The sequence below is a fragment of the Cinclus cinclus genome, chromosome 3 (genome assembly GCF_963662255.1).
Source record: "Cinclus cinclus chromosome 3, bCinCin1.1, whole genome shotgun sequence".
NCBI classification, from domain to species: Eukaryota; Metazoa; Chordata; class Aves; order Passeriformes; family Cinclidae; genus Cinclus; species Cinclus cinclus.
Window position 1 is genome coordinate 75,218,108 of NC_085048.1, and position 27,831 is coordinate 75,245,938.

Genomic DNA, 27,831 nt, shown 5'->3' on the forward strand with positions numbered 1-27,831 from the left:
ACTGTTTTGCTCAATATTATCTAACTTGAAATTCTTCTACAACATGGAGTTCTCTCGACCCTCAAATTAATTAGTTTGATCTCTACTTTTATTTTTAATCTTTCCTAAACCTTCTGGTAGCAGCAAATTGCTTGTGGAGAGCACAGAATTGAATAAAGCAGCTGGACTAAACTAATGTGTTGGAGGGAGGAAAAACCTTTGCAATTTATTAATGTATTCAAAAGACTGTTACAAACTTTACAATTTAATTATTGGAAGATTATAGAACTGCTTCACTGCTTCTGTACTGTGTTAAATAAACTGTACGTGCATGGAGTAATAAATGAAATTGTTAATTTCAGTGCATCCTTAGGGAATAGCAAGAGGGGGAGTTTACATTATTTAGAGCTCCAAATGGATTTGAGTTTATATACAGTAATAAATCTTAACTACATTGTTAATTAACCCTGCCTCAAGCCTCTTTTGCCTTAGGAGTTGAAAGACACAGTGTCTGTTAGGATAACTCACCATTCATGTGCTTAAAGATGCTTAGGACTGGGAGAATTTGCCGATAATAGGGCACCAAGGCCTCCCCCACCATTTCAGCTGACACCACCAGGTGCTGGATGATTTTCAGTGTGGTGCAGAGGATCTGTCGGTTACGAAGGTTCAGCGCATCTGTGATGCAAAAAGAACAACAGGCAGAAGGAAGAATTAATTTCTAAAATGTAGAGGGAGGGGGAGGAGTCCTCTAATGGACAAATTTAATTAAACTATACTCTGTTGGGAATTGTAAGTGGGCCTTTATTAGCCCAGCTTAGAAAGATCCCAAAGATGGATTGCCGTCCTGATGTTATAAAACACTGCCTTGTCTGATTGTTATTTGTTCCCACAATTTGTGCTGACTCTTCAGTAACCCAAAGAATGCAGCTCATTATTCCCTCATGTTGCCTGTATAATACTGGCGTGGTCCAAACAAATGAAAAATAAATGTTCAGTAAGTACCACTTGGGGCCAATGGAACTATACAACTGCAAGACGACCTGCAAAGGTTGACAACAGATGCATTCTAGTGCAACAATTGGTGTTTGTATGTTTGTACTCATTTATTTCATTATCATTTTATTCATTCAACTGACAATTCCTACTATTCTGAGAATCAGTACAATGAAGCAAATGTTTATAGGGAGAAAAACCCACAAACAAACCTTGTAGTCTTTTTTCAAAAGAAAAACATTCTAGGGGGGGAAAAAAAGGTTTTTTCTAGCCTACTTAGATTTTTCTCTTAGCTTTCAGTGTCACGCTTCTAATCTTCTGACACTAAGACATTTCATAAAAACCTCATTTCATCTCTTTTAATTTTACTAAAAGCAAGTACTTTGCATTCTCTCTTGTAATTAAAAATGAGTCATGCTTGAAGTACGTATATTTTTCCTTGCAAAATCCATCTATTTATAAAAGCATTTCTGAAATTATGCAGCTAGATAAATTTGTCAGCATTTGTCAAATTTGGTATGGTCTTATATATCAGTCTAATACTCCAGTGTTCTGCCCAGTTACGTAGACTTGTACACCATTGCACTGTGACAGAACTGAAAAAGCTATTGGAACTTGACTAACTTGTCATACACATAAATAATAGCTAACAGAACTAATAGGGAAATTATCACTAACACTGGTAATTTCAGCACAATAGTTGTGTCATGCATACAAGCGTGAATGAATATTTATATTCATTTTTATGAATTATTACAAATTAATACAATTAATTATTCATGCACACACAATTAATTAAGAGATAGAAAAATTAATCATTGACAGAAATCACTGCTTCTTAATTTTTAACAAATTGTACCCATTCCCAGGAATAGTACTTCTGGACTCTAGAAGCTGCCCCAGATTATGTGAAACCTTCTTTCTAGGCATGCAGAGTATGCCATGTAAGTGGAAATGGCTGTCCAAGTACTATTAGGAAGAACTTTTGGATGGATCCCATCTGATGCTATAGACTTGTCTCTAAGTGGAGCAGCAGGTACCTGACCATTTCTCCTTGGATTATGGTGGCTTCATTCTGCTCCCCTTCCCTATCTTCAGCTCAGGGGTATTCAGGGTACTCTGAGAATAACTGGTCTTACAACTAAGGATGGAGGCAAAGAATGCATTAAGTACCTCAGCCCTTTCCTCATCCTTTGTCATTATACATTATACTGCTACAACCAGTAAAAGATTTGAGATAGATTCTCCTTAGCCCTCCTTTTGCTTCTAATTTTGTTTTAGAAACATTTTTTATTATCTTTTATGGCAGTAGCCAGATTAAATTTTAATTGGGCTTTGGGACCTCTAATTTTCTTCCTACATAACCTTATGACAACTTTCTAGTCTTCCTGAGTTGCCTGACCTTTCTTCCAATGATCATAAACTCTTTTATCCCCTGAATTCCAGAAAAGTTTGTGTTCAGTCAGGACCATCTGCTGGCTCATCTTTCAGCACATGGGGACAGTATGCTACTGAACCTTTAAGATTTTCTCCCTTGAAGAACACCCAGCCTTCCTGAACACCAGTGCCCTTCAGGACTGCCTCCCAAGGATCTCTGTCAAACGTGTTCCTGAAGAGGCCAAAGTCTGCCCTCTCTAAGTCCAAGGCAGCAGTTCTGCTGACCTGTCTCCTTACTTCTCTGATGATTGAAAAGTCTATGATTACATGAACACTGTGCCCAAGATGGCCTTCAACCACCACGTCACCCACCTGGATCTCAATCCCCTACCTCTACCAAAATATGAGACTGAAGGACTGCACTCTCCCTCCAAGATTGGCATGCAGCACCCAGGTTTGTCTCTAGTAAGCCCTGTTTGATCCCTTTTCTCCTTTAAATCTAACTTAAACATCTTTCAATGAACCCTGCTAACTCCTGTGCAAAGATCATTTTCTCATTCTGACACACAGGTACCAGCAGGCCTCATGTCATTTAAACCAATCCATGATCAAAAAACTCCAAATCCTGCCAGTGACACCAGCCTCAGAGCCACATAGTGATCTGCTGTCTCTTACTATTTCTTTCCTCATTGTTCTCTGCACCTGGAAGAGTAGAGGAGAGAGCTACTTCCACTCCTGATCCCTTAACCAGTTGTCCCATAGCCTTAAAGTCTCGATTTTCCTCAGATGTCTTGTTTGGACTTTATGACTGCATGCCTAAAATATAAATAATGGATAATGTGAGGGCCATCTGAGGGGAGGAAGCTTTCTCTTCACTTCTTTAACCTCTGCAGGCCCCAGGGAGGCATCAGACTTTCTCAATAAATGGGTCCAGTCTGCATATTGAGCCTTCTTTTAGCTGCTGATGGGACCATCCTATTCGAATGACCAGTTAATTCTTTTTTTATGGAAGCAGCTTTGATGCAGGGCACAGGTCAACTTAACCTTTGTGACTTCTTCATGCTGGGTGAACCATTATGCTTGTTGCTGTTCGGTATCGCTTGCAGAGTCTTGTACCTATTTTATTAAGGCATTTGGGAAGCTGGGGCAGTCCCAGAGGAGGAACTTGTCACCATTTCCCCCTATCCCTTGGGTCATTCTGTTTTCCCAGGTGGAGAAAGGACAGGGAACCTGTGCGTCTGCCTGTGTCTTCTCAGAGAAGAAAGGGTACAATTTCAGTAGTCTCTCACTCTCCTCCCTGCCAGGTACTGGTATGAGAGTAGGGCACACACTGCAGCCTGCAGAGGTATGGCTGCAGATGGATATGGTAGAATCAAACAGACTGAGAGTTTGAGCCTGAATCTCTTCAAATTGCAGAAATCGTCAGTGTGTGTTAGGAAAACACTTGAAAATATCAAAAGAAAGATCATTATGACTACAAAACTCTTGTTATTCTTCTTAAATATTTGGACTGTGCCAGGCATAGCAGTCAACCAGCTCCTGGCTTAATTTTATTAGGCATTTCATAAACATTCAATTAAAGACAGCCCATGCCCCAAACATACACCACTTTAAAATATCTGTTTATTTTTTAAAAATCTACTAAGTCTTTTCTGTGTACTACAATCACTACAGACCATTCTCCCACACGAATAAAGGAAGAAAATATTAATGCATTATATGAAAAAAGTACATTCCAATACACTGGAAAATATCAGTGGTATCCAGAGGTTAACAGATATTGAAGAAAGTAGCAGTATCCTTACACAGGAACAAAGCAGACCATTTAGTAATCTTGGTACACTACAGCTACATACCCCAAATGAAGGAGAGATGCATAATATCCAAAGTATCCTAATTTAGAAAATGTTCTAGGCTGTTGCCTCTTGGCCTAGAAATCTGGTCTAAGACATGGATCTTTACAATAACAGCAAAATGCACAACTGGTTTGCTTCTCAGCTAAAGGTACCTTTCTGCTCCCTAGAGGGTTTTGAGAGGACTTTCCTCCCTCATCAGTACATATTTCTTTTTAGTCATTTTAGACTACTGTAACATCATCTTAGGGAGCAAAACACTGAAACCCAATAAATTGATTCTGCTGCTTGGTATTTTGATGTTTTCTACTTTAATAGTATAAACTGGAAGATTTTTCTTCTGATTTAGGATACCCTTTATCAAAAAATCCTCCATCTTAAATAACTGCTCAATTGAAGTATATAACGAAGTATTTTTCATTCAAACATACATTGTTGTGCACTGCTATAGCTTTTCCAAACAAATTATTTTCTGAAGTTCATCGTAACTTTCTTAAATAAAAGAAAATTTTACAATGATAATAGCTTAATTAAATAGCAGCTGATTTAAAAGCTCAGTATCTGAGTTTGTTCTGTTTCCACCATTCAAAGCCAAAGTAAGAGACAATTATGAAATGTGATAGCATATTTAAAACACCATAGTGCTTGCTAGCAATGAGACAATATAAGATACCAAATCACTGACTTCAGTGAATGTTAATTCACCATATTTTTAATTTCAGATAAATTTTATTGCCAATTCATGTAAATTGATGTAAATTTAGTGTTTCTTTTGGTAATATACATTAAGAGAAGAAACTCTTCTTAAGGTATATGCCACTTATTTGCTTATCCATTTAGCTAGATGTTTACATATAAAGCAGTAGAAATAATTATTTTAAAACATTCAAATCTTTTTCTTCAGTAACACTTCTAACATCTCAAAGAAAAGACCTAGAAGTTATATAAATTGATATTTTTTATTTTTATGTGGCAGTTTGGAAAATCTTATGTCAGTCCCAGATATCGTCTATAATAGAAGCCACAGTTCTCATCTGGTAGATGAGACTGATAGATTCTATAAGCCAGGAAACATGACAGCATTTCTCCCAGTACACAGTGGACCTTTTTCATGATACAATGTAGTTCCATAGAAGAGATCCAATCAGAACATTCTCTCCCAGATAGCACATTGATATCCTGAGCTTTACAGAATCAAATCAGTTTCCATAAACTTCTGCCTCTTCTCTAAATTAAATGATTAAAGTTAGTATTCGCTAAATACTAACTTTAAATTTTGGTCATTATACTAATAGTTATCTTGATGATTTAATTCTGTTCAACTTCTTTTTCAAAGACACCTGTGAATCTATGCTCGGAAGTGCAACAACATTTTCCATTTTCTATTTAGTTCTCACAACCAAAGATTAAAATCAGTTTATTTTGCATTCATATCTCTCACCCCATTGGTAAATGAGGCAACAGTTTCAGAAAATTCCTCGCCTGAAGCAGAACAAGATACATAAAGTAGGTAACCTGTGAGGTAGCAAGCACTCAAGATAAAAATGTTTAACTGTTGTGATCTACTTAATATTGTTGATCGAGGGCTTCTTTCAAATTCATAGAGTCAGGTTAAAAGAAGTCCTAACACGAAGTGTTCTAAAAAATGCAATTAATTAAAGTGATACATACTTCTCTTACAAATTTTTGTCCAAAATCTTCAAAGTCATAATACTTAACTACCTGTACTTGTATAATAGTATTATGCTAAACTTACAGAACAGTAATAAAGGCTGTTACAAAACACAGTGTTTCAATCAAGAGTGAATAAAAAGCAGAATAAGATCCTTGTGTTCTGTATTCTTCTGAAGTCTAGTAAGAGCCTGATCCAAATAAGAATACAGATGTAAAAAAAATTCTTTCTGTACAACTGAAAGAGTGATGTGTTACAGTGAAATGATGGGAAGGAGAAATAGGAGGCATGGCATGAAAACCTTATGCCAATTTTGTCATCAAAGACCTTTTTTTTTGTAAAGCCAAAGTCTAAGGCACAGAAAAGGCTAAGATCCATAAGTGAAACACTGATGCTTGCAAGAAACATGATTTAGCAGAATATGGAAGAGAAAGTCAGTGGCTTTTTTCAGGTTTAGTTGTGCTTTTAATTGTAGCATTTTACTAGATCAGCTCCTATAAAGCTTGAATTCTATTGACATGGGTGGACCCAGTTTAATGATATAGTATAAAAAACACTTAGAAGAGTCCCAAAAACCTGCTCATTGACTATGCTAGTCTACAGTTTCTATCCATTCCTAGATGTATATTCCTTCCTCTGTAAAATACTAAAACTGCACCAAGTACCTACCCTGCTGATGAAAACAGATCTGTTATCAATGAAATGTGATGCCATTTAATAAAAGGTCTGCGAAATCAAAGTAGTACTGGCATCTCCACTGCAAAACTTAATATAGCATTCTAAATGTGCTCTAGATCTTGAAGAAGAAGAAAGTGGACAAGAAAAGCCTGATAATACAAAAAAGTTTTCTTAGACTTGCAAAAGGTATTTGATAATATGCCTGAACCACCGTGGCTTACACGGAAATAAATAATGACTTAGAGATAGAAACCGAGGGCAACTTTAAATGATCGCAGAGGACGAATATCACTAGAAGGGCCTTGCTGCAACCTGTGCTGAAGTTCTTGTTTTTCACTAGATCCATAGGTGATTTGGAAGAGTTTTTACTTGTGATAACAAAGATTTCTGATGGTATCAAGTTATTCCAGATGCTAAAGACAAGGACTGACTCTGAAGAACTGTAAAAAGACTTTATAGTACAGAACAACTGGGTGATAAAATTGAAGATGAAATTCATTACTAATAAATACTAAATATTAATACATGCAAAAATTCAGGAAAGAATAGGTCTAACTCCAACTTTAAAAGTCAGAGATGTTCATTGCAGATTTCACTTTCCAAACATGGATGAGATTTATCTCTATTGAATAAGAAACAGAGTTTCTCTTCACAGACAAGAGTAAAGAGGAGTAATAAAGGATCTACTTCCTACACCATTTGAAAATACCTGAAATGACCAGTTTTGAGCAGAATAATCTTACATAAACACAATTCGAACTACTTGTACTGGTTGATGAAACCTGCAGGGGAAATGCTTTAGTATTTGAATATCAGGACAATTAAAAAAAAAAATAAAAAATCAGAGACCTTTGCTTTTTAAAAAAGCATTTTAAGTCTATAAAAGCACACGTGTTTACTGTTACCTTTCAGTCTGTGATCCTATTAACCAGAACTGGCTCTCAAGTGCAACAGTCAGCCAGGAGGAAAATTACAATTACATTAGTTTTAGCTCACTTTCTGTAGGTGATAGAAATCAACTTACACAATTTGCAGTAAGAAAATGACAACAGACCAGAAAAACATATTTATTCCGTCAAAATATTGCAGCACTTTGTGAAGGGAAGTATTTAACAGTCATTAAATACTCCTAAATACAGTGAAGATCTTTGAGAAATATAACTGTGCTTAGAACAATTGCTAGCAACGCATTCAACTTTACATAACTAAATGCAAAAGTGACACTGATTTGACATTAAATGGGCATTAACTACACTGTAGTCCAAGATAACATTTTACATGCAAATAGAATGAAAAATAAGAAAACAGAATGCGAACAATAAGAAAACAGAAATCAGTTTAATTTGGAAATGTATTAAACATTGAAAAGGACTCTGTAGCTGATACTGGAGGAGGAATGCTCTATTCATTTCTCTAGGTTTGACTCACAAAGAAACCTGTTTTATTAATGAAACATTTTAAACAAAGTTTAATGTATTCTCAATTTATTGTATCACAAGTTATGTTTATTGTATCACAAGTTATGTTTATTGTATCACAAGTTATGTTATCACAAAGTTATGTTTAACAGCATGGTAAACCCTCAAAAAAGGAAAGTGTTCATTAGGATGGAGATTATTCTCTTTGGACTCTATCAGAAGAACTGGTCTGCTGACTGGAATTGTGTAGAAACAAAACTTCCTTCTAAGTTGCAAGTACAAAGATGTGAGCTTTTCTCGCTTTTAGGCCCAAATTCAGATTGTCTACATATCTGTTTTGGAATTCACAGCACAGAACAGAACAGAAAATATTCTGGCAAGTGGGTGATCCAACACTTAAGTGTTTAATTTCATATTATTATCTTCATTAGCAAAGCTATATAAAGATCTTTCTGTTGGTCATTTCTACCCACTCACTCCAATGTCTGTGCTATGGTGTACTGTTACTTCATTTGTGGCAGTACATTCATAAACTAGACCATTGAAATGATATGACTTTAAGAGTAATGCCACTTTAAAAATATTTTAGATTTATTTATTAGATTTATTTTAGAGTTCTTTGTTTTGTTTTGTTTTGTTTGTTTTTTTACACATCTGTATGAGAGTATCACCAAGATTCTCCATAAAAAATTGCATTAGCAAAAGTCAGAGTGTGGGAGCTGGAACAATTGGTGACTTGATGTGTGCAGGGGTTGAAAACTCCTACAATTACAGTGTCAGCAAAACAAATGTGAATGGTAGCATGCCCACTGCCTCTGAAAGGAGAGGAGGTGCTTCCACACACTGTGCTGCATCTCTCTGATATTACTCATAGAAATAATAGACAAAGGTGTAGAAACTTCTGGCTCCCTCAGTGTTTATATCTACACGTGTCTCATGCAGAGAACATCAGGGAACCCTGAAGTCAGGAATCTTAGAGTTGCAGAAGCCTAATCAAAGCAAGCAAAAGGACTTACAGCTTTTCTGATCCACTTGTTATGGGAAATGTTATATTAAAAGTAATAATGTTCCACACAAATGAGTATCAAAAGGAATTTTACATTCCTGTAATAACCACAGAGAAAAACATACAAGGCTAGACAAACTCCTCTGTTTCCTAAAAATAAAGGAACTCTCATGTAACCTACAGACATCTTTTCTTGCTACCCCAGGGTGCTCTGCCTGGGTTCTGTTCAATGCAATCTGTGATGTGGAGCAAAATTAACCTCCTTCTGCTTTTTTACCTGTCTCTAATATGAAAATAAAAATATGCTTCTTCCTGGCAAGGAAGATATTTGGCTGTGTAATGGGCATCAGAACTTCCATGATACTTCTGTGAAGTACTTTGCTATTTGCCATATATCTCAATTTATATATCTTTGCTGAAGTTGAAATAACTCAGCCAATGGGTTTGCCTATATCTTGTGCGAAAGGGAGCAAAAGGCCCTATATCTGAAGTAATCCCATTTTCTGATTTTGTGTTTTATTTATTTTTAGTTGGATTCCTTGCAAGTTTGACAAATACAGGTAATTTGTTTCTTCTGAGTTTTATGTCATGCAATGATTATATTTATAAACTATTTTATAATGTTTTTCCAGTGCAAGATACAGTATATTCTGAATTTATATTTTGAGAAATCAAAGTATATTCTGAACATTTTTCTCCGAGGAAACTAATGATTCCAACCTGGGTTTTTTTTTCTTCCTTTGAATTTCCAGTAAGAATGTTCCTTCCAGTGTGACAAAAAGGAATTATTTTTCAACTAAAGATCATTCTTCTTTATTATTTTAATAATATTTTAGGTATTTTAGAAGAGAATACAAGCCTGTTAACTTCGATTGCCTGTCTTTTTTTAGTCACTGCTGTGTTTAACCAGAAAAAAATTAAAAGGATTTTGGCTTACAATAACACACAGATGGATTAAATAATATTATTTTCATTTTTAATGACATAGTGTTCAAATGCATGAACTTTAAGCAAGGATGGCTGGAAGAAAAATTTCTTAATTATATTCTTAATTATATGAATTCTTAAATCTTCAAAATACAATAGAGAATTCTAATATTTAATTTAAAATAATTTTAGAGAACATTCAGGTCTTTAATAATATATTCTTTTGATGACCATGCAGAAGAGAAAACTGCTTTTAAAAGCATTCTATCTGTAGAGTTGTTTTTCCTTTCTTTCTTTTAGCCTTTCCCCCTCGATCATATATATTACCTTGCCTAACTATCAATTGTTTCACTCTTACACAGTAGAAATATGGTAGTGGTATAGAAGAAGACTGGTTAATCAGAAATAACTCACCCAGTGGGACACTTCAGAGACAGTAATCTCTGTAAAACATAGCTGAGTTTATTGTGGATGCTGCTGAGTCATAGAAATGTACAGCTATGACTACACTGCTCTATTACGCAGTCATAGCAAATTTAAAAACCCTTAAAAGTACACATTTTCAGACTCCTGGAGTTGGTGGTGTCTTCTTTTACTATTAGTATGGCTTTTATTAGGAAGAAGACTTTATCATTGATAACACAGACTCTTCACATATTAAAGCTGATAGAGAAGCATTTTTAAAATAAAAAAATAAGAACTTTATAATAAAATAGAGCAGAAACAACTACATTCACCTAGCAGATTCTTGAATGCGTTCCAGCACCATAAGTTATGACCTAAGACTATATATTTGTCCTGGTTTACAATACAACATACATATTCTATTACCATCTGAGAAGTGTGATCATCCTTATCTCTGTGGGAAATGTCTTCTGTTGATGGGCCATCACTGATAAGGGTGATCATCCTTATCTCTGTGGGAAGTATCTTCTGTTAATGGGCCATTGAGTCCTACTGTAGAACTGATAAGATTACTTCATCCCATTGGGAGATGCTCCAGCCAGGAGGATGAGCCAAGCCTTTCCTACCTAGATAAAAACTGAGGTTTAGAACGCCAAAAGCAGCCTTTCTCCACTGGATTCCAGAGGAAGAACCAGGTCCTTATCCACATCATCGCTGGACCCTTTGGAGGAAAACTGCACCAGCACCCTGACTGACAGGGTATCAGGTTGTATTCTGACTCTGTCAGTGGTTTTATTTTTATTATTGCATGTATTTTGTTTTTTTTTCTTCTTTTTTTCTCTTCCCTATTAAAAATTGTATTACTGACTTGAAGTCTCACTGGTTTTGCTTTCCAAACCAGTACATTTATTGGCGCCCAACGTGGGGCAAGAAGGTACTGAGAAAAAAGTCAGCATTACAATTTTGAATTTTGCCAGCCACCTATTCACCATGATTCTCAACATGCTTACGTGGGTTTTATATCTTACTCTCTATATTTTTCCGCACATGGGGAACTATCTGCCGGTTGTAATGCTCCTGTGTAGACCAGGGTATGGTATAAAAATTGCTTTATTGGTCTATTATGTCTATTGCATGATAACCTCTGAGGCAATGAACATCATTCGGAATATATACTCAACTTTGTTTGTTTGTCCTAGTCTAGGCTGCTACATCTGGGGTCTCAACAATCGCACCCAGCCCCTGGGGGGAGGGGAAAAGGATGATTTTTTCCAATCTTTCAGGCATGGCACAGCAGTTTTTGGAAATGTTGAGTTCTCTCTGGATGCCAAGGACAGCATAATATTGTTGTTAGTTCTGCTTTGTCTTCTCTGCACAGCCTTCACAGCCTGCAACATGCTTAGAAACAAAACACTACATGGTATAGTGCAGCGTATTCTTGAGGAAGAGGAAAAAAGAAACAAATCTACTGCGTCCATGTCTGCACAGACTGTCACAAAGGAGAAAAGAGCCAAAAGAAAAGCAACAGCATCCGTCTCTACACAGACTTTTATCCAGGAAGAAGGAACCAAAAGTGCCACCAGCATCTCCACACAAACTGTCACCGAACCAGAACAGCCCAGACCAGTAGCAGTTGCCCCCGTTCAGAAGAAGAAATCAAAGAGCAAATCAGTTCGCATAGTCACTGATGAGGACGTGGCAGGACCTTCGCACCCAGCAGAAGAGACAGAGCCAGAAATCATCACTCGCTCTCTATCCCTGGGTGAGCTGCGTGACCTGCGGAGGGAATTCACCCGCCAGGCAAACGAGTCCATCCTGACCTGGCTGCTCCGCATCTGGGACGCTGCAGCCAATGACACAGTTCTGGATGGAAGTGAGGCCAGGCAACTGGGATCTCTGTCCCGGGATGTGGTCATTGACCAGGGGATCGGGAAAACCCAAGAAACCCTCAGCCTCTGGCGGCGACTGTTGACAAGTGTGAAGGACAGATACCTTTGTAAAGAAGATCTCCAGGTGCACCAAGGAAAATGGAGCACAATGGAACAAGGTATCCGATGCCTGAGGGAATTGGCTGTGCTGGAGATCATTTTCTCAGAAGATGAGAGATTTCCTAAGAGCCCAGACTGTGTCCGGTGCACCTCACAGATGTGGTTGAGATTCGCACGGCTTGGACCAGAGATATACTCCCGTTACCTGGCAACGCTGCAATGGAGGGAAGGTGAGGACATGGTAGGCGTCTTGGCCAATAAACTAAGAATTTATGAGGACACTGTCACTGCCCCATTTCGTACCCATGTCTCAACCGTGGAAACAAGGCTGGTTGAGCAAGTCCGGAGCTTGATTGAAGAGGGCCATCAGAAGCTTAAAAAAGAACTTAAGGCAGAAAACTACCAGATCTCACCAGAACCAACAAGAGTCTCTGCCATTAGGAGCCGGCGTTTCCCAGCCAGGGAGAAAGGACACACTCCACGAGGTAACCTCTGGTTTTTCCTTCAGGAGCATGGAGAAGACATGAGGAAGTGGGATAGAAAACCCACCTCCTCCTTAGCAGCCCGGGTACGTGAACTGAAAAGAGGGACACCGAACATAAGAAGCTCACCTAGAGTCAACGCTGCTCCAGTCTCTCGTGCACAGAACTCCAAACAGTATCAGAACGATGATATGACTGATCCTCTTGAAGGGACCTCAAGAACCTATCTACAGGAAGAGAGCAACGTGTACCAAGACCAGGAATAGAGGAGCCCTGCCTCTAGCCAGGTAGAGGAGAGGGACAATCGGATCTACTGGACTGTGTGGATCCGATGGCCTGGCACATCCGACCCACAAAAACATAAGGCTTTGGTTGACACCGGCGCCCAATGTACCCTGATGCCATCAAGGTATGTAGGAGAAGAGTCAATCTCTATTTCTGGGGTAACAGGAGGATCCCAGCAGCTGACTGTAGTAGAGGCCGAAGTGAGTTTAACTGGGAAAGGGTGGCAGAAACACCCCATCGTGACTGGCCCAGAGGCCCCATGCATCCTCGGCATAGACTATCTTCGAAATGGGTATTTCAAAGACCCAAAGGGATATCGCTGGGCTTTTGGGATAGCTTCTGTAGAGACAGAAGACATCAGAAAACTGAATACCTTACCTGGTCTCTCAGATGACCCCTCTGCTGTGGGACTATTGAGAGTTGAAGAGCAACAGGTACCAATCGCCACAACAACAGTACACCGTCGGCAATACCGTACCGACAGAGACTCTGTGACTCCCATCCATGAGATGATTCGTAAACTGGAAAGCCAAGGGGTGGTCAGCAAAACCCACTCACCCTTCAACAGCCCCATCTGGCCTGTGCGCAAGTCTGATGGAGAATGGAGATTGACTGTGGACTATCGTGCATTGAATGAAGTGACTCCACCGCTGAGCGCTGCCGTGCCAGATATGCTGGAACTTCAGTACGAGCTGGAGTCCAAGGCAGCAAAGTGGTACGCCACCATTGACATTGCCAATGCATTTTTCTCCATTCCTCTGGCAGCAGAGTGCAGGCCTCAGTTTGCTTTCACCTGGAGGGGGGTGCAGTACACCTGGAACCGACTGCCCCAGGGGTGGAAACACAGTCCCACCATCTGCCATGGACTGATCCAGGCTGCACTGGAAAAGGGTGAGGCTCCTGAACATCTACAGTATATCGATGACATCATTGTATGGGGGAGCACAGCAGGGGAAGTCTTCGAGAAAGGAGAGAAGGTTATTCAGATTCTGCTGAAGGCTGGTTTTGCCATTAAGCAAAGTAAGGTAAAGGGACCAGCTCAGGAAATTCAGTTTCTAGGAGTCAAATGGCAAGATGGACGTCGTCAGATCCCAACAGAGGTAATTAACAAGATCACCGCTATGTCTCCACCAACCAACAAGAAGGAAACACAAGCTTTCCTAGGTGCCATAGGCTTTTGGAGAATGCACATCCCTGAGTACAGCCAGATTGTGAGCCCTCTCTACCTGGTTACCCGCAAGAAGAATGATTTCCACTGGGGCCCTGAACAACAGCAAGCCTTCACCCAGATCAAGCAAGAGATCGCTCATGCGGTAGCCCTTGGTCCAGTCAGGACAGGACCAGAGGTAAAGAACGTGCTCTACTCTGCAGCTGGAAATCATGGTCTATCCTGGAGCCTTTGGCAGAAGGTACCTGGTGAGACTCGGGGTCGACCACTGGGATTCTGGAGCAGAAGCTACAAAGGGTCTGAAAACAACTACACTCCCACAGAGAAAGAAATTTTGGCTGCCTATGAAGGAGTTCAAGCAGCCTCTGAAGTAATTGGCACTGAAACACAGCTGCTTCTAGCACCTCGACTACCGGTACTGGGCTGGATGTTCAAGGGAAAGGTTCCTTCCACACATCATGCCACTGACACTACATGGAGCAAATGGATTGCCCTCCTCACTCAGCGCGCCCGTATTGGAAATCCGAATCGCCCTGGGATTCTGGAAATAATTACAAACTGGCCGGAAGGTGAGACTTTTGGGTTATCTTCTGAAGAGGAGGAGCAAGTGGCACGTGCCGAGGAAGCCCCACCATACAATGAGCTACCGGAGACTGAAAGACGATATGCCCTCTTCACTGATGGTTCCTGCCGAGTTGTAGGCACTAACCGAAAATGGAAAGCTGCAGTATGGAGCCCCACACGACAAGTTGCACAAGCTACCGAGGGACAAGGTGGATCGAGTCAGGTTGCAGAGTTAAAAGCCATCCAGCTGGCTTTAGATATTGCCGAACGGGAGAAGTGGTCAAAGCTCTATCTCTACACTGACTCATGGATGGTAGCTAATGCTCTGTGGGGATGGTTGGATCGCTGGAAAAAGGCCAACTGGCAGCGCAGAGGGAAACCCATCTGGGCTGCTGAGATTTGGCAGGACATTGCCACCCGAGTAAAGAAGCTAACCGTGAAGGTTCGACATGTGGATGCGCATGTACCTAAGAGTCGAGCTAATGAAGAGCATCACAACAACGAGCAGGTGGACCGAGCTGCCAAGGTAAAAATATCACAAGTGGATCTAGACTGGCAGCACAAGGGAGAATTATTCCTAGCTCGTTGGGCCCATGATGCCTCTGGTCATCAGGGGAGAGATGCAACATACCGATGGGCCCGTGACCGAGGGGTGGACCTTACTATGGACAGCATCTCACAGGTCATCCAGAACTGTGAGACCTGTGCCACAATCAAACAGGCCAAGCGGGTGAAGCCTCTGTGGTACGGTGGACGATGGTCAAAGTACAGGTATGGGGAAGCCTGGCAAATTGACTACATCACCCTTCCCCAAACCCGCCAAGGCAAGCGCTACGTACTGACCATGGTGGAAGCAACCACAGGATGGTTGGAAACCTACCCTGTGCCTCATGCTACTGCCCGCAACACCATCTTGGGCCTAGAAAAACAAGTCCTTTGGAGGCATGGTACCCCCGAAAGAATTGAGTCAGACAACGGAACCCATTTCAAGAACAGCCTTATCAACACCTGGGCCAGAGAACATGGTATTGAATGGATATATCATATCCCTTACCACGCACCAGCTGCCGGGAAAGTTGAACGGTGCAATGGACTCCTTAAAACTACCCTGAAGGCACTCGGTGGGGGAACCTTCAGAAATTGGGAAATGAACTTGGCAAAAGCCACCTGGATGGTCAACACCAGAGGGTCCATCAATCGAGCCGGTCCTGCCCAATCTGAACCCCTGCACACAGTGGATGGAGACAAAATCCCTGTGGTACACATGAAAGGTATTTTAGGAAAGACTGTTTGGATCAATCCCACCACAGGCAAAGGCAAACCAATCAGTGGGATTGTTTTTGCTCAAGGACCTGGTTACACTTGGTGGGTAATGCAGAAAGATGGAGAAACCCGCTGTGTACCGCAAGGAAACCTTATTTTAAGAGAGAACTGTGTGTAGGGTTTCATTCTGTATTATATGTAAATATATAGGGTATTGGTTTGGGTATAATGTAGATGGTAATAGAATAAGGGGTGGATTATGTCCTGGTTTACAATACAACATACATATTCTATTACCATCTGAGAAGTGTGATCATCCTTATCTCTGTGGGAAATGTCTTCTGTTGATGGGCCATCACTGATAAGGGTGATCATCCTTATCTCTGTGGGAAGTATCTTCTGTTAATGGGCCATTGAGTCCTACTGTAGAACTGATAAGATTACTTCATCCCATTGGGAGATGCTCCAGCCAGGAGGATGAGCCAAGCCTTTCCTACCTAGATAAAAACTGAGGTTTAGAACGCCAAAAGCAGCCTTTCTCCACTGGATTCCAGAGGAAGAACCAGGTCCTTATCCACATCATCGCTGGACCCTTTGGAGGAAAACTGCACCAGCACCCTGACTGACAGGGTATCAGGTTGTATTCTGACTCTGTCAGTGGTTTTATTTTTATTATTGCATGTATTTTGTTTTTTTTTCTTCTTTTTTTTCTCTTCCCTATTAAAAATTGTATTACTGACTTGAAGTCTCACTGGTTTTGCTTTCCAAACCAGTACAATATTAAACCCATACAAATACCCTTACCTAGCAGTCTCTTTCTAATTCAAAATCCTGTGTAATAGCTAAAGCTTCCAGGTAATTAAATATAAGCTAGATTCTGGTATCAGAAAGACTATAAAATCCCAACTGAGGAGCTTTTGTCATAGACTTACAGTCTTTCTTATGAAATTTTTTCAGCTTTCAAAAAAAATTATACTACTGTATATATATTTGTGTGATGTTGGAAATACAGTTCTAAAGAAATTGCATCATTTCTCTCTTTATGTGTTTCCCTTTTAGAGCAAAAAATTGTAACATTGTTTTCATAACCTTTCTCAAGAGTCAGAGAGTAAACATTCTGAATATTATATATTACTTTTGACATTTTCAAAACTACAGTAAGATAGAGATAGTGACATCTATAATCAATCTTTTTAAATTGAGGAAAAATTGAATGAAAAAACACAATTCTGTCCCTTCCCACACTATTATTTTAGTATCATCAGGCTGCAAACTACATTCACTTTCCCTTTTACAAGATTGTATTTAATTCTGAACTGTTACATGGACAGGACAAAGGACAGCAATAATACCATTAATGATTAACAACAAAAAAGAAGTCATATTTAACAAACATGAGCATCTATTTGTATTGGTGTAGCATGCAGATTTAAGAATCACCATAACTAACTAGAGGAAAATGATGGTTCGCAATAACATCTCTTCAAGGGATTGACTTAAAGAAATAGGAAAGGGCAAAACAATATATCTGAAAGACTAGGTGGCTCAAGAAGATAAAGTTTAGTGGCGGTGAACTTGAAGTTTAGTGGTATTACATTTGTGTTAAAATAATTTACTGCTTTTTACAAAATTTTTCTACATGAAAATTATGTTTGATTATATAAAACCTTCAAAAGCAATATTTTTAAAATGACATCTGTTGATTTCTCCTGTCATTTTAGATGAACTGGTCTATACAGTGGACGATTTACATAGTAAATATAGAAAATCAGCTAAGAAAATGTCACTTCACATTTCTAAAGACCAAGAGCCACCCTGTAATAAGAAAAACACTAACCAGAGAGTCTATTCTTCTGAAATACTGCACATATCAGGTGATTGAAGGGCTAAGCTTTCTGGCCTTACATCTTAAAATTTACTCACACTTGCAATAATCTTCATGTGATATTCAGGCTGTCATGTCTTCCAGCTTAATTAGCCACTTTTCAAAAATTTACATAATATAAATACAATTTATGGATTTTTCTCCACATGTTCACCTACTTTTTATTGGGATAATGAGCTGAGGAACAACAGGAAGAATCTTGTTTCCACCATGCTCCAGCATGTCATGGGATCCTTGACGAGCAAAAAACTCATATGGAAATTCTGTTTCACAAAGCCCATCAAAGAACAAAGGCAGGAAGTAATGGTAGTCCAGATTTTCAATCTCTACCTGAAAATACAAAATAAATAAACAGATAAATGCAATCTTTCAGTACTAATACAATGTGATCAGGCCAACAGATAATACCTGCCACCTACACAGATATATTTAGCAAATAAAAATTCATTTTTTATCACTGCAAAATATATTGAATCCCAAATAAGGTTTATGACAAGATATTAAAATACAGAAATATTAGTTCTAAAGAAGAGAATAAAAATTAATATAGTCCCATATATTTTCACTTTTTGATAAGTCAATACCAGATTCTTATATTCTTGCTTACACACCTTACTTGGCAAGTTACCAATAGGAATCAAACCAGTAATTTTAAGAACAATACTCTGACTCTTTCAAAAAATTTGGTATTACATATTCACTTGGACACTCCACAAATAAGAGAAAGAATCCTGTAAGCGACAAATATCCAGAACTGCACAAATATCAATATTTGTACATAATTCCTGAATTTGTTTAATATTGACATAGTTTATTTCTGATTAATTTCAATACCAGAATTATAAAAAAATTCCACGGTTCTCTACTGTGAAGAAAAGGTAGAGAAATTATGTACCTATTTTTAATAGGAATTTCCTTCCAATCCTAAAATACCAAGTAATCTTAGCAAGCCATGGAGAGATTTTGCACTCTAGTTTTCTTCCCTTTTCCTTCTTTTACCCATTAGGAATCTACCACAGACACTCAGGCTAGCCACAGAGAATCAGAAGTTTGTTTATGGTCTGTCAAAGCTCTGAATACAGCTGAGAAGTGACTCAACAGCAAGGCATTTTCTCTGAAAAGAATATGATCCTCCAAATCACTTGGAGACCAATCAATCTCTTTAAGAATGCACTTCCATCTTTAAAACACTGCTTAGCTGCTACCCTATTTTTCCAGTGAGATTTGGTAGTATCCTGGTAAGATTCTTCACATCTAACAAGCTTTGTCACATAGGCATAACTGAAGCTCCAAATATCCTAAATAAAATTTGTAAGTTTAAACAAAAACAAAAAACAAAACAAAACAAAACCCCCCACCCATTGATTTCAGAACAGAAATCACAGTCTCACTTGAACTGTGTAAGCCTGAACTAAAGCAGCCAAGAACTGAACTTTACAACTCGGTTAAATCCCATAGTCAGGAAGCAGCACATAGACACTCACTATTTGAGGCCATGGTGCATTCTTCTCCTTGCTTCACTCTGAGTAGATCTGAATCCTGGCCTTGAACACCTTAGCTACTGACTTCAATCTCACATTAAAACAGATCAATTAATGTAAATCAAAATTAACTGGAACCAAGACTTGAAAGTAAGTATTATACATTTTCTGTGAGAGTCTCAATATTGGCATAGTGCTACTGATACACTAACATAGCCTTACATGCACTGATTGTTAATCTCTTACAGGAGATTAAAAGGGCAATTGCATAATACCTATTCACCGATGTGAATGAAATCAAGTCTCAATAGTGGATCATGCAGGAAAAGGAACAAAGGGAACTCACATTTCCTGTTTCCTCAACATCAAACATTGTTTACTTCTCTGTTATTTTTTTCTCATTGGCTTCTTATTTTACAAGAAAAAATCAAAGGCCTTTATCAGATGCTTTTATAGTCAGTACGAACCCAAGAAAATGGCCTCAGGTTGCTCCAGGGAAAATTTAGATTGTATATTAGGAAAAATATTTTCACAGAAAGGGTTGTAAAGCACTGAAACAGACTTTCCAAGGAAGCAGTGGAGTTGCCAACCATGGAAGTGTTCAAAATGTGTGGCTATGAGGACACGGTTTAGTGGTGAACATGGTGGTGGTGCTGGGTTGACATTTGGACTTTCTGGTCTTTTCCAACCGTAATGATTCTATGATTATATAATTCTATTAATATCCCAGGGTCAATTTGTGAGAAATTTTGAAAATAGCAAAATAATTAATTAATAAAAATAATTTAAATATCATTATTATTATTAAGAAATAAAATGGCAATAATTAAAAGACATTTAAATTCCTAAATTGATGGGGTTTGTATTTCTTGAGGACATTCAGCATGCTACTAGCAATGCTCATTAGATGATAAAAGAAGTCTGCTCCAAAAGTCACAAGAAAGTTGTATCAGGTAATAAGGGACCAGGAGGTCAAAAAATCATTGACAAAAAAGCAGGACCAAGAAGAAGCAATATTCTCTGTCAATAAGACAATAAAAATTCCTTTAATATCTCTTTTTAATATTTAATTTGTAATCTATAATTTTTTAATTGAGTGTTTTAGTTTCAGAACGTCAAAACCAAAACCTGTAACAGCAACTTGTGTCTGGCAAAAGCTTCAGATGTTAAAGAGAGAGATACAATTGGTAATATGTATGTTTGGTTGTTCCTTTTTTTAATGACAGGTGTTTCACTAGGCAAAACACCTTACCACACTGTCTTACTGAGATGGGGTTTAGAATTTATGAATTTATTCCTTATATGGCTATTTGGTAACTCTTTCGAAATTCCAGAGTATTTCCACACTGAAAAATGTCCTTGATACACATCTGCATTAGTTTACTGAATCAGAATTTGCATCTATTTTGCTCCAAACACACATATGATTAATTTCTTTTCAACCACTCTTCATTAGTACCTCCCCCAGCTGTAACTGCCAGTTATATTTCTTCTCAAAGATTTGGTATTTCTTATACTCTAAGCAATTTTTTTCAACCTTTTTTTTTTGTGCTTGAAATGGGCTTTTTCTGATTCAGATATGAAGAAAGCTTCTGTATTCAGAAGCTTGTCAATGTTTTTCAGCAGTAATAACTGGTCAATAAAAGATATTATCCTTATCTATCAACTCTGTACTATGGTTCCACATTACATATACAGAGGAATGATATATCAACTTTAAGGTAAATATGATTTCAGGATTTAAAAACAACTCCGATTTCTACACAAAGCACAAAAGATTTATTAAGAGAAATCTTTTACAAAATAGACATATGACAAGCTGCAGATTATAAAGTATTTGAGTGTACTCCTCAATTAGTTCCCAATCTCTAAATGATTAGCAACTACCATGGCTCTGACAACGATTTTGATTTCTAACTTATTTCTTGAAGTGTCAGCTGTCCAAGGACACAGAAAATTTTTTACTTAGTTTTTTTTTTGCTCTATTATAACTCCCACAATATGGAAGCCAGGAATATTTTGTCTTAGATTCTATGGTTTGAAACCCTTTCATTCTGTGTTTACTATTTAGCTTTTAAAAGTGGCTATTATACAGCCATTCAGAGAAAAATGTGATTTTTCTGTTTACGCCTACAAAATCATTTTGTTTTTTATATCCACTCACAAAAAATGCTGATTAATGCTCAAATTCTTGGCAAAACTTGTCCACATCTGACAATAATGATGTAGCTATGAATTTTAAGAAGAAATCTCAGAATAATTATGAATTTCTGTACTAGTGGTTTGTAAATTTCACAGACATAGCCTCTGAATTTTCAGTAAATAGGCCCTTATAAAGATTTATATATAATATATGATTTAATAACAAAAGCAGAGAATTAGTAGAATGAGTAGAATCTTCTGTTTCATGAAACTTCCAGGCTCCTTATATGTTCTGATAGCTTCCTAGTTGAAAAACCATGCACAGTTAATTAGTGTTGCTTTATCATCAGAAAAAAACAATGTACAAGATGGGATGAAACCAATCACAGTATCACAGTGAATTTGTTCAGGAGAGAATCTGTTCCATACTGAGTGACAAGTTTGCTGAGACAAAGAAAAATCAGATAAAGATCCCAGATTGAAAATAGAAAAATAAGATTTCTGGCTAATCTGCTTGAAAGATGAAGAAAACAAACTATTTGAGAGAACTTAAGGTATAGAAGAACTTTGACCATGGTAGTATAATTTGTCTTCCTTAAACAATTTTATTTCAAATAATCTAGTAAACTATACGACAAACCCGAGTTTTAGAAAGTAGTGTTTAAGCCACATAATTCAATTTTCCATCTCATTTCACACAACTGATTACATAATACTGTGTCTTTGATCTGATTATCCAAAAACTGGATTTGATCTTCCAGAAACATTATATCTAATTGTGTATGTACTCATTTAATGTCTTTGTCTAAAGCATTAAAATTAAGTAAAGAAACTCTGGAATTGTTAGGTTGATAAGGACAAACAGGAGTTTTTTTAAGGTTTGTAAAGATTTTGTAATGATTCTTTAGTAAAATAATAATTTCTCTTAAGATTTAATTTCATCTCTGATTTTTTAGGTTAATGAAAAGAGAAAAACAGAAACATTTTATAGCAGTCTCAGTTTTAAACTTCCTTTCCACTTCTTCTTCCAAGACTTTTTTCAACCTTTCTTATTTTTCTTCCAGCATCTTGTACAAATAGTCAAGATGAAGCGTGTGCATTTCACAGCTTTTGATTTCTTGCTTTTAATATATTTGATGCATAATGGCATGTTACTTTTAATCTTTACTATGAAGTGAGTAATACTCACTAGTATTTCCCAGACTTGCCTAAATAGATTTTTCAATATGGTAATTTTGTTTATGGTTCAAAACACAATTCCACTCTTGCATTTAGTCCCTACAAGTATTCTAGCAAGAAAATATTCTCTTTTTAGTCTGCTGTATTTCACCTTCCAATAGGTTCATACTACAAATATTTTCTTGAAAGAGTTTTACTCTAAGTTATTACCTGTGTCTTATCAAAACAACAACAACAAAAGACAGTTGTGCCTATATATTTTCCATTCTGCAATTAAATCCTAAAATACTTATCTTGAAACAAGTGGGATGTTATCAGACTTGAAAAGAAACAGATAATGGCAAGGGACCTAATAGAAATCATTCAACTCAGTCAAACTGTATTTAGAGCCTCTTTAACATGTTCTGTAGATATTTAACTTCACATGAGAAGTTAAACACCAGAAGAAAATATTTGCCTCCTACAGATAAATTAAGAGAAGCAATAATAAGAAATGTCATTGGAGTGTATAACTATACTGGCTATCTGAAGTTAGCTTTGAAATAACTCATAAAAAATAAAACCTATAACCCTAAAAATACAGAAATGTTTATACATAATAATTGTGAACTTGCTGTATTTTCTACTGCCTCCATGTTAGTTACAAAAGTAACAGTTATTTGGGAAGACAACACCATCACTCCTAATGTCCTTCCCTTCCTCCTTCTCCCCACTTTATATATTGAGCATGATGTCACATGGCCTGGAATATCCCTTGGGTCAGTTTGGGTCATCTGTCCTGACTGTCTTCTCCCAACCTCCCATTCACTCCCCACTTCCTCACCAGTGGCCATAGGAAAAGCAGGAAAGGCCTTGGCTCTGTGTCAGCCCTGCTCAGCAATAACAATAACATCTCAATATTATCAACCCTGCGTTCAGCACAAATCCAAAATACAGCAACACACCAGCCACTGTGAAGTTAATGAAATCTACTCCAGCTGAAACCATCATGATATGATAACCAAAACATTTTCTTTTCAGTTGCCACAGCTGAAAGTGACAATCTAATCTTACTGGGATTATCGAGGTGAGGAGAATTAATAGTCAACATGAAGGTCATATTATTCCCTAATAACTAGAGGATCAATGACTGGCTCAGAAATGGAGGCAATGAGAAGGAAGATACAAATTTGTGTAAAATCTTCTCCAGCTAGAGAGAATAAAACCAGCCTGAAATCTCTTCCTATGAACGTAACTTAAAAATTTATTTTTATTAAAGAAATGTGAATCTTGAAGTCTGTGAGCCATGTTATCCAGAAGACAATCTAGCACATTTTTGTGAGGAACAGATTTTAATCCTGCATTTTCATAAACCTTTTTAATTGTGCTCCCGGCATTTAAATTTTTAAATATACACCTCTGTGATAATACAGAGCAGGTAAGTCATGCCAAATATAGAGGAGGGTCAGTGTATCACCCAGGAAAAATCAGGATGACAATAAATCCTTCGATTATGGGATATAGGCCTTAAAGTATGATATGCAATACTGAAGTGACAGATTAACAGCAAGGACTTCTGCTACAGTATAGGAGTTCATCAGTGTGACATAGAACTAGTATGACAGGAAATAGAATTGAGCCAACTAATTAATCATTATGAGCTACCAATATGTTGCAGCTATGAAAAGGCTAAATATTATTTAAAATGTATGAGCCATTTCTAGTACAGATAGGAAAACATTAAGGCTAATACACAAGGCAGTCATGAGAGCTCACCTGTCACTATCATCAATTTGCCCTAATATAAAATATATAGAACTTATTCTCATTGATTCCTCACTGGAAATGACAGGGACAAACTGATATATAGGAATACACCAATCTGAAAAGGAAATTAAGTGCTAACTTGTTCATATTTATTTGGATTTTGATCGCATTAGATTATCTGAGTCAAATGATTTCTAAAAATGCATGTAAAATATACTATTCCTTCAATACAGCAAATAGTTGTAGACTACACTTCAAGGACTCATTTCTTTTAATTGATGGGAAGCATTATAAATAGAGAATGAAGCACCCTGAGAAAAGGGCTCTGTAAATATGACTCTGATAAATGTGGAATGTACCTGAGAATTGTTTGCAAACAATGGACCACACAATAACCTCAGGGGCAGACTCAGTATTTCTGCTACTTCAGAATGTATCCTTGTCTAGTTACATCCTTCTTGCTCTTCTAAGGCTCACTGACATGTTTTCAGACACTCAGTTTTTCTCCTTCTCCTTTATGTGATTTATTAATATGTTTTCTGAGTTTCACAAGCACAGTAATGTAAAATTTTAGATTAAGAGAAAGAAGCATTATTTTTTGGCATTTTGTTAATCTCTCATGTTTGCAATTGCCTAATATGAGCATTACATGGTATATAAAGATAAATTGCATATTTTAAAGCCATGTGATATTACATGTATCATATACAGCTACTCTGAGAGGTGAAATGGAATTAGTGACTCCACTGGGGGTCTACGGGCTAGTGGTAGATTAAGGTTCCACACTCAGATGCAACATTTAAGAACCCCTCCAGATTAGGCAGCAGCAAGAAGCAGAGGACAAGCTCTGGCTCTTTACTACAGAACACACAGAGGATTATCATTGCAAACAAGAAATGTTCCGTTTTCCAGACACTTTACCAGACAGCAGTGAACAGCTTTTCTCTGAAAGGGAAAGCAAAGATGTTAAGACTGTCCCAGGCAAGGGGAGGGGGCTTGGTGGAGCCCATTCGCCAAGGCTGAATTTGAAGGTATAAGGACTACGTGGAGCCAGTTGCAAGACTCTCCCACTACCTTCTGAGGAAGATATACTGATCTTCATTTATTTACTTCATACAGTAAGAAGTGCATTTTAAACATCATCATCAGAAGAATGAACCAGTTTGTTCATCCCCATGAAACACATACAGTGCAGTATGTCAGTGAAGAACTAATTTAAAATTGTCTTTTCCAAAATATTCTTTTGCTCAAAGGTTTGCTATCATTTTAATAGGATGAAGCCTAACACCTCATGTTATTTTTAAAGAATTGTGAAGGTAAATCACTAGAGTGTCAAATGATTGTATCCCATTAGTGGCCAAATTATGGAGTTTATTTTTTGATGTTCTTTTCTTTTTCCTAATTTTTCATGCATAGCTGTTTGTAAAATTAACTTGGAATTATTTGGTTTTAATAAAAGTAACACAAAGCACAAAAGTTAGAGATAAAGAAGAGCAGTGGGACAAAGGCACATATAAAAAAGTGCCTGTGGAAAAAGTTAAATACAATTGTCTGAAGATTTATTTTGTTTTAATAATTAAACTATAGCACAAAAATACCACAAAACCTTCATATGCATAACTAGAATTGTCCATCCATTCAAATTTTGCCATGTTTGACATAAAAATATAATGAAAGCCTGGCAGTTTTATGGTGTTGGCAATTGTGGAAACTTATCATTAAAACATATCATTAAATACTATCATTTTTATTTTCACATGTAATTAAAAAAATAAGAGACGTGAAAAAACCAAATTAGAATAGTTATTTTTCTATACTAAGAGCATTTTATGATACAGTTCCTATTTGCTTCTGATTCTTGACATTTATCTTATGCTTTAAAATTACACTCCTCCCCAAGAAAGAGCAGTGTCTGAACATTTCCACATAACCATCCAGAATCCAGAAAGAAACTATAACAGAGTGAGACAACTGCCATGAATGCTGTATACCTAGGCCAGGAACCCTTGTGTCTTACTTACAGAGAAGTTACACAGTCAAATCTTCCTGAAACTAATTGGAACAAGCAGGACCACAATACGTCATTCTTCACTAACTTCAGGGCTAGTGAGAGGAAAACCAAAATGTTCTCACTGCCTCCAAGTGTGCTTGAGAAAGAGCATGGCCCAAGAGCAGTTTTGGAGCAGATGACTCTCTTGAGGAGATGAGATCAACCACCAGAAATCCTTTGTCCCATGGCTTCCCAGAGTCCTGGGAGATGGCCCTGAAGTCACTTCATATTTTTCAGTCATAACCTGGTGGAATGAAACACCTGAGACAATGTGCTAGCAACACTGAAAGGTCCCCAAAGGTAAATTGCAGATAGATAAATCAAATACAAAATGAGCAAATTCCAGATATTAACAGAACCCAGAAATGGAAGGGAATACTGCACCATCTGCTGGCTGACACCAAACACTGTGAAGGTGCTCTCTTTCAAGAGCAAACAATGAAACAAAACAGGCAGGATATTACTGAAAATGTCAAGGTCAGATTTTGGAACAGTCTGTATTACCATAAAAAAGTTAAAATCCTCCCCTTATGAAATTCCATGTTATTTCAGGGAAGTCAAAATTCAAGACTAGCACATAATTTTCAGAACTCATAAGCAACAACATGACTAACAAATGTTTGCATGAACTGTACCTACGCTTAAAACCAAAACAAGGTGTGAGTTACTCTCTGAACCTGATGCTCAGTAGTATGGAATAGATAATTTCTGTACAGCTAAATTCTTTGATTCTTTGTACAAGACAGGGTAGTTGACTTTAAATTATGGACTGTAAATAGTCTTGGCAGTTGCTTATCCTGAATCATGGATAAGCATTATCTAGGCAAATAAGCACTACACAGAATCATAGCAGGGGCTGTGCTGTCTGTGTACTTAAATAGTGCTACATCAACACTCAAGACCATACTGTGATATGAAAAACCCTGTTAGCCTTCTGTGATGCATGTGGATGTTGGCATGGCCTACACATACTGAGATGGAATGAAGAGCAGAAATACATTAGAAAAAATAATTCAATAGAAGTTGCCTTGCACAACTTTTTAATATTGTATTAAATATATCAAAGTGTATATGAGGAAAAAATTAGGCGCAGATGCATCAATCAAGACTATTAAGGAAGTTGAGTTGATTAGACAGTACTACTTTCAGAAAGCCAGAAAACACCACCCTGCTTTGGGAGGACATTAGAGTGGCTTGTGGTGTCTGATATGGGTGTCTATGAAACGAGACACCTGAATAACTGTTTCATTGATGGCGTCATTGAAAATGGCATTTAACAGTTGGAAA

The 27,831-nt window shown here is 37.6% G+C and overlaps 1 protein-coding gene across 1 annotated transcript in view; it reads right to left on the reverse strand.

Moving 5' to 3' along the window:
- Positions 1 to 27,831, reverse strand: part of PACRG (parkin coregulated) — a 210,571-nt gene that overhangs the window by 87,293 nt on the left and 95,447 nt on the right. The window contains exons 5-6 of the mRNA XM_062489173.1: positions 18,105 to 18,276; positions 508 to 657 (exon numbers count right to left, since the gene is read on the reverse strand). Coding sequence (XP_062345157.1) covers positions 508 to 657; positions 18,105 to 18,276 — 322 coding nt within the window. The remainder of the gene's footprint in view (positions 1 to 507; positions 658 to 18,104; positions 18,277 to 27,831) is intronic.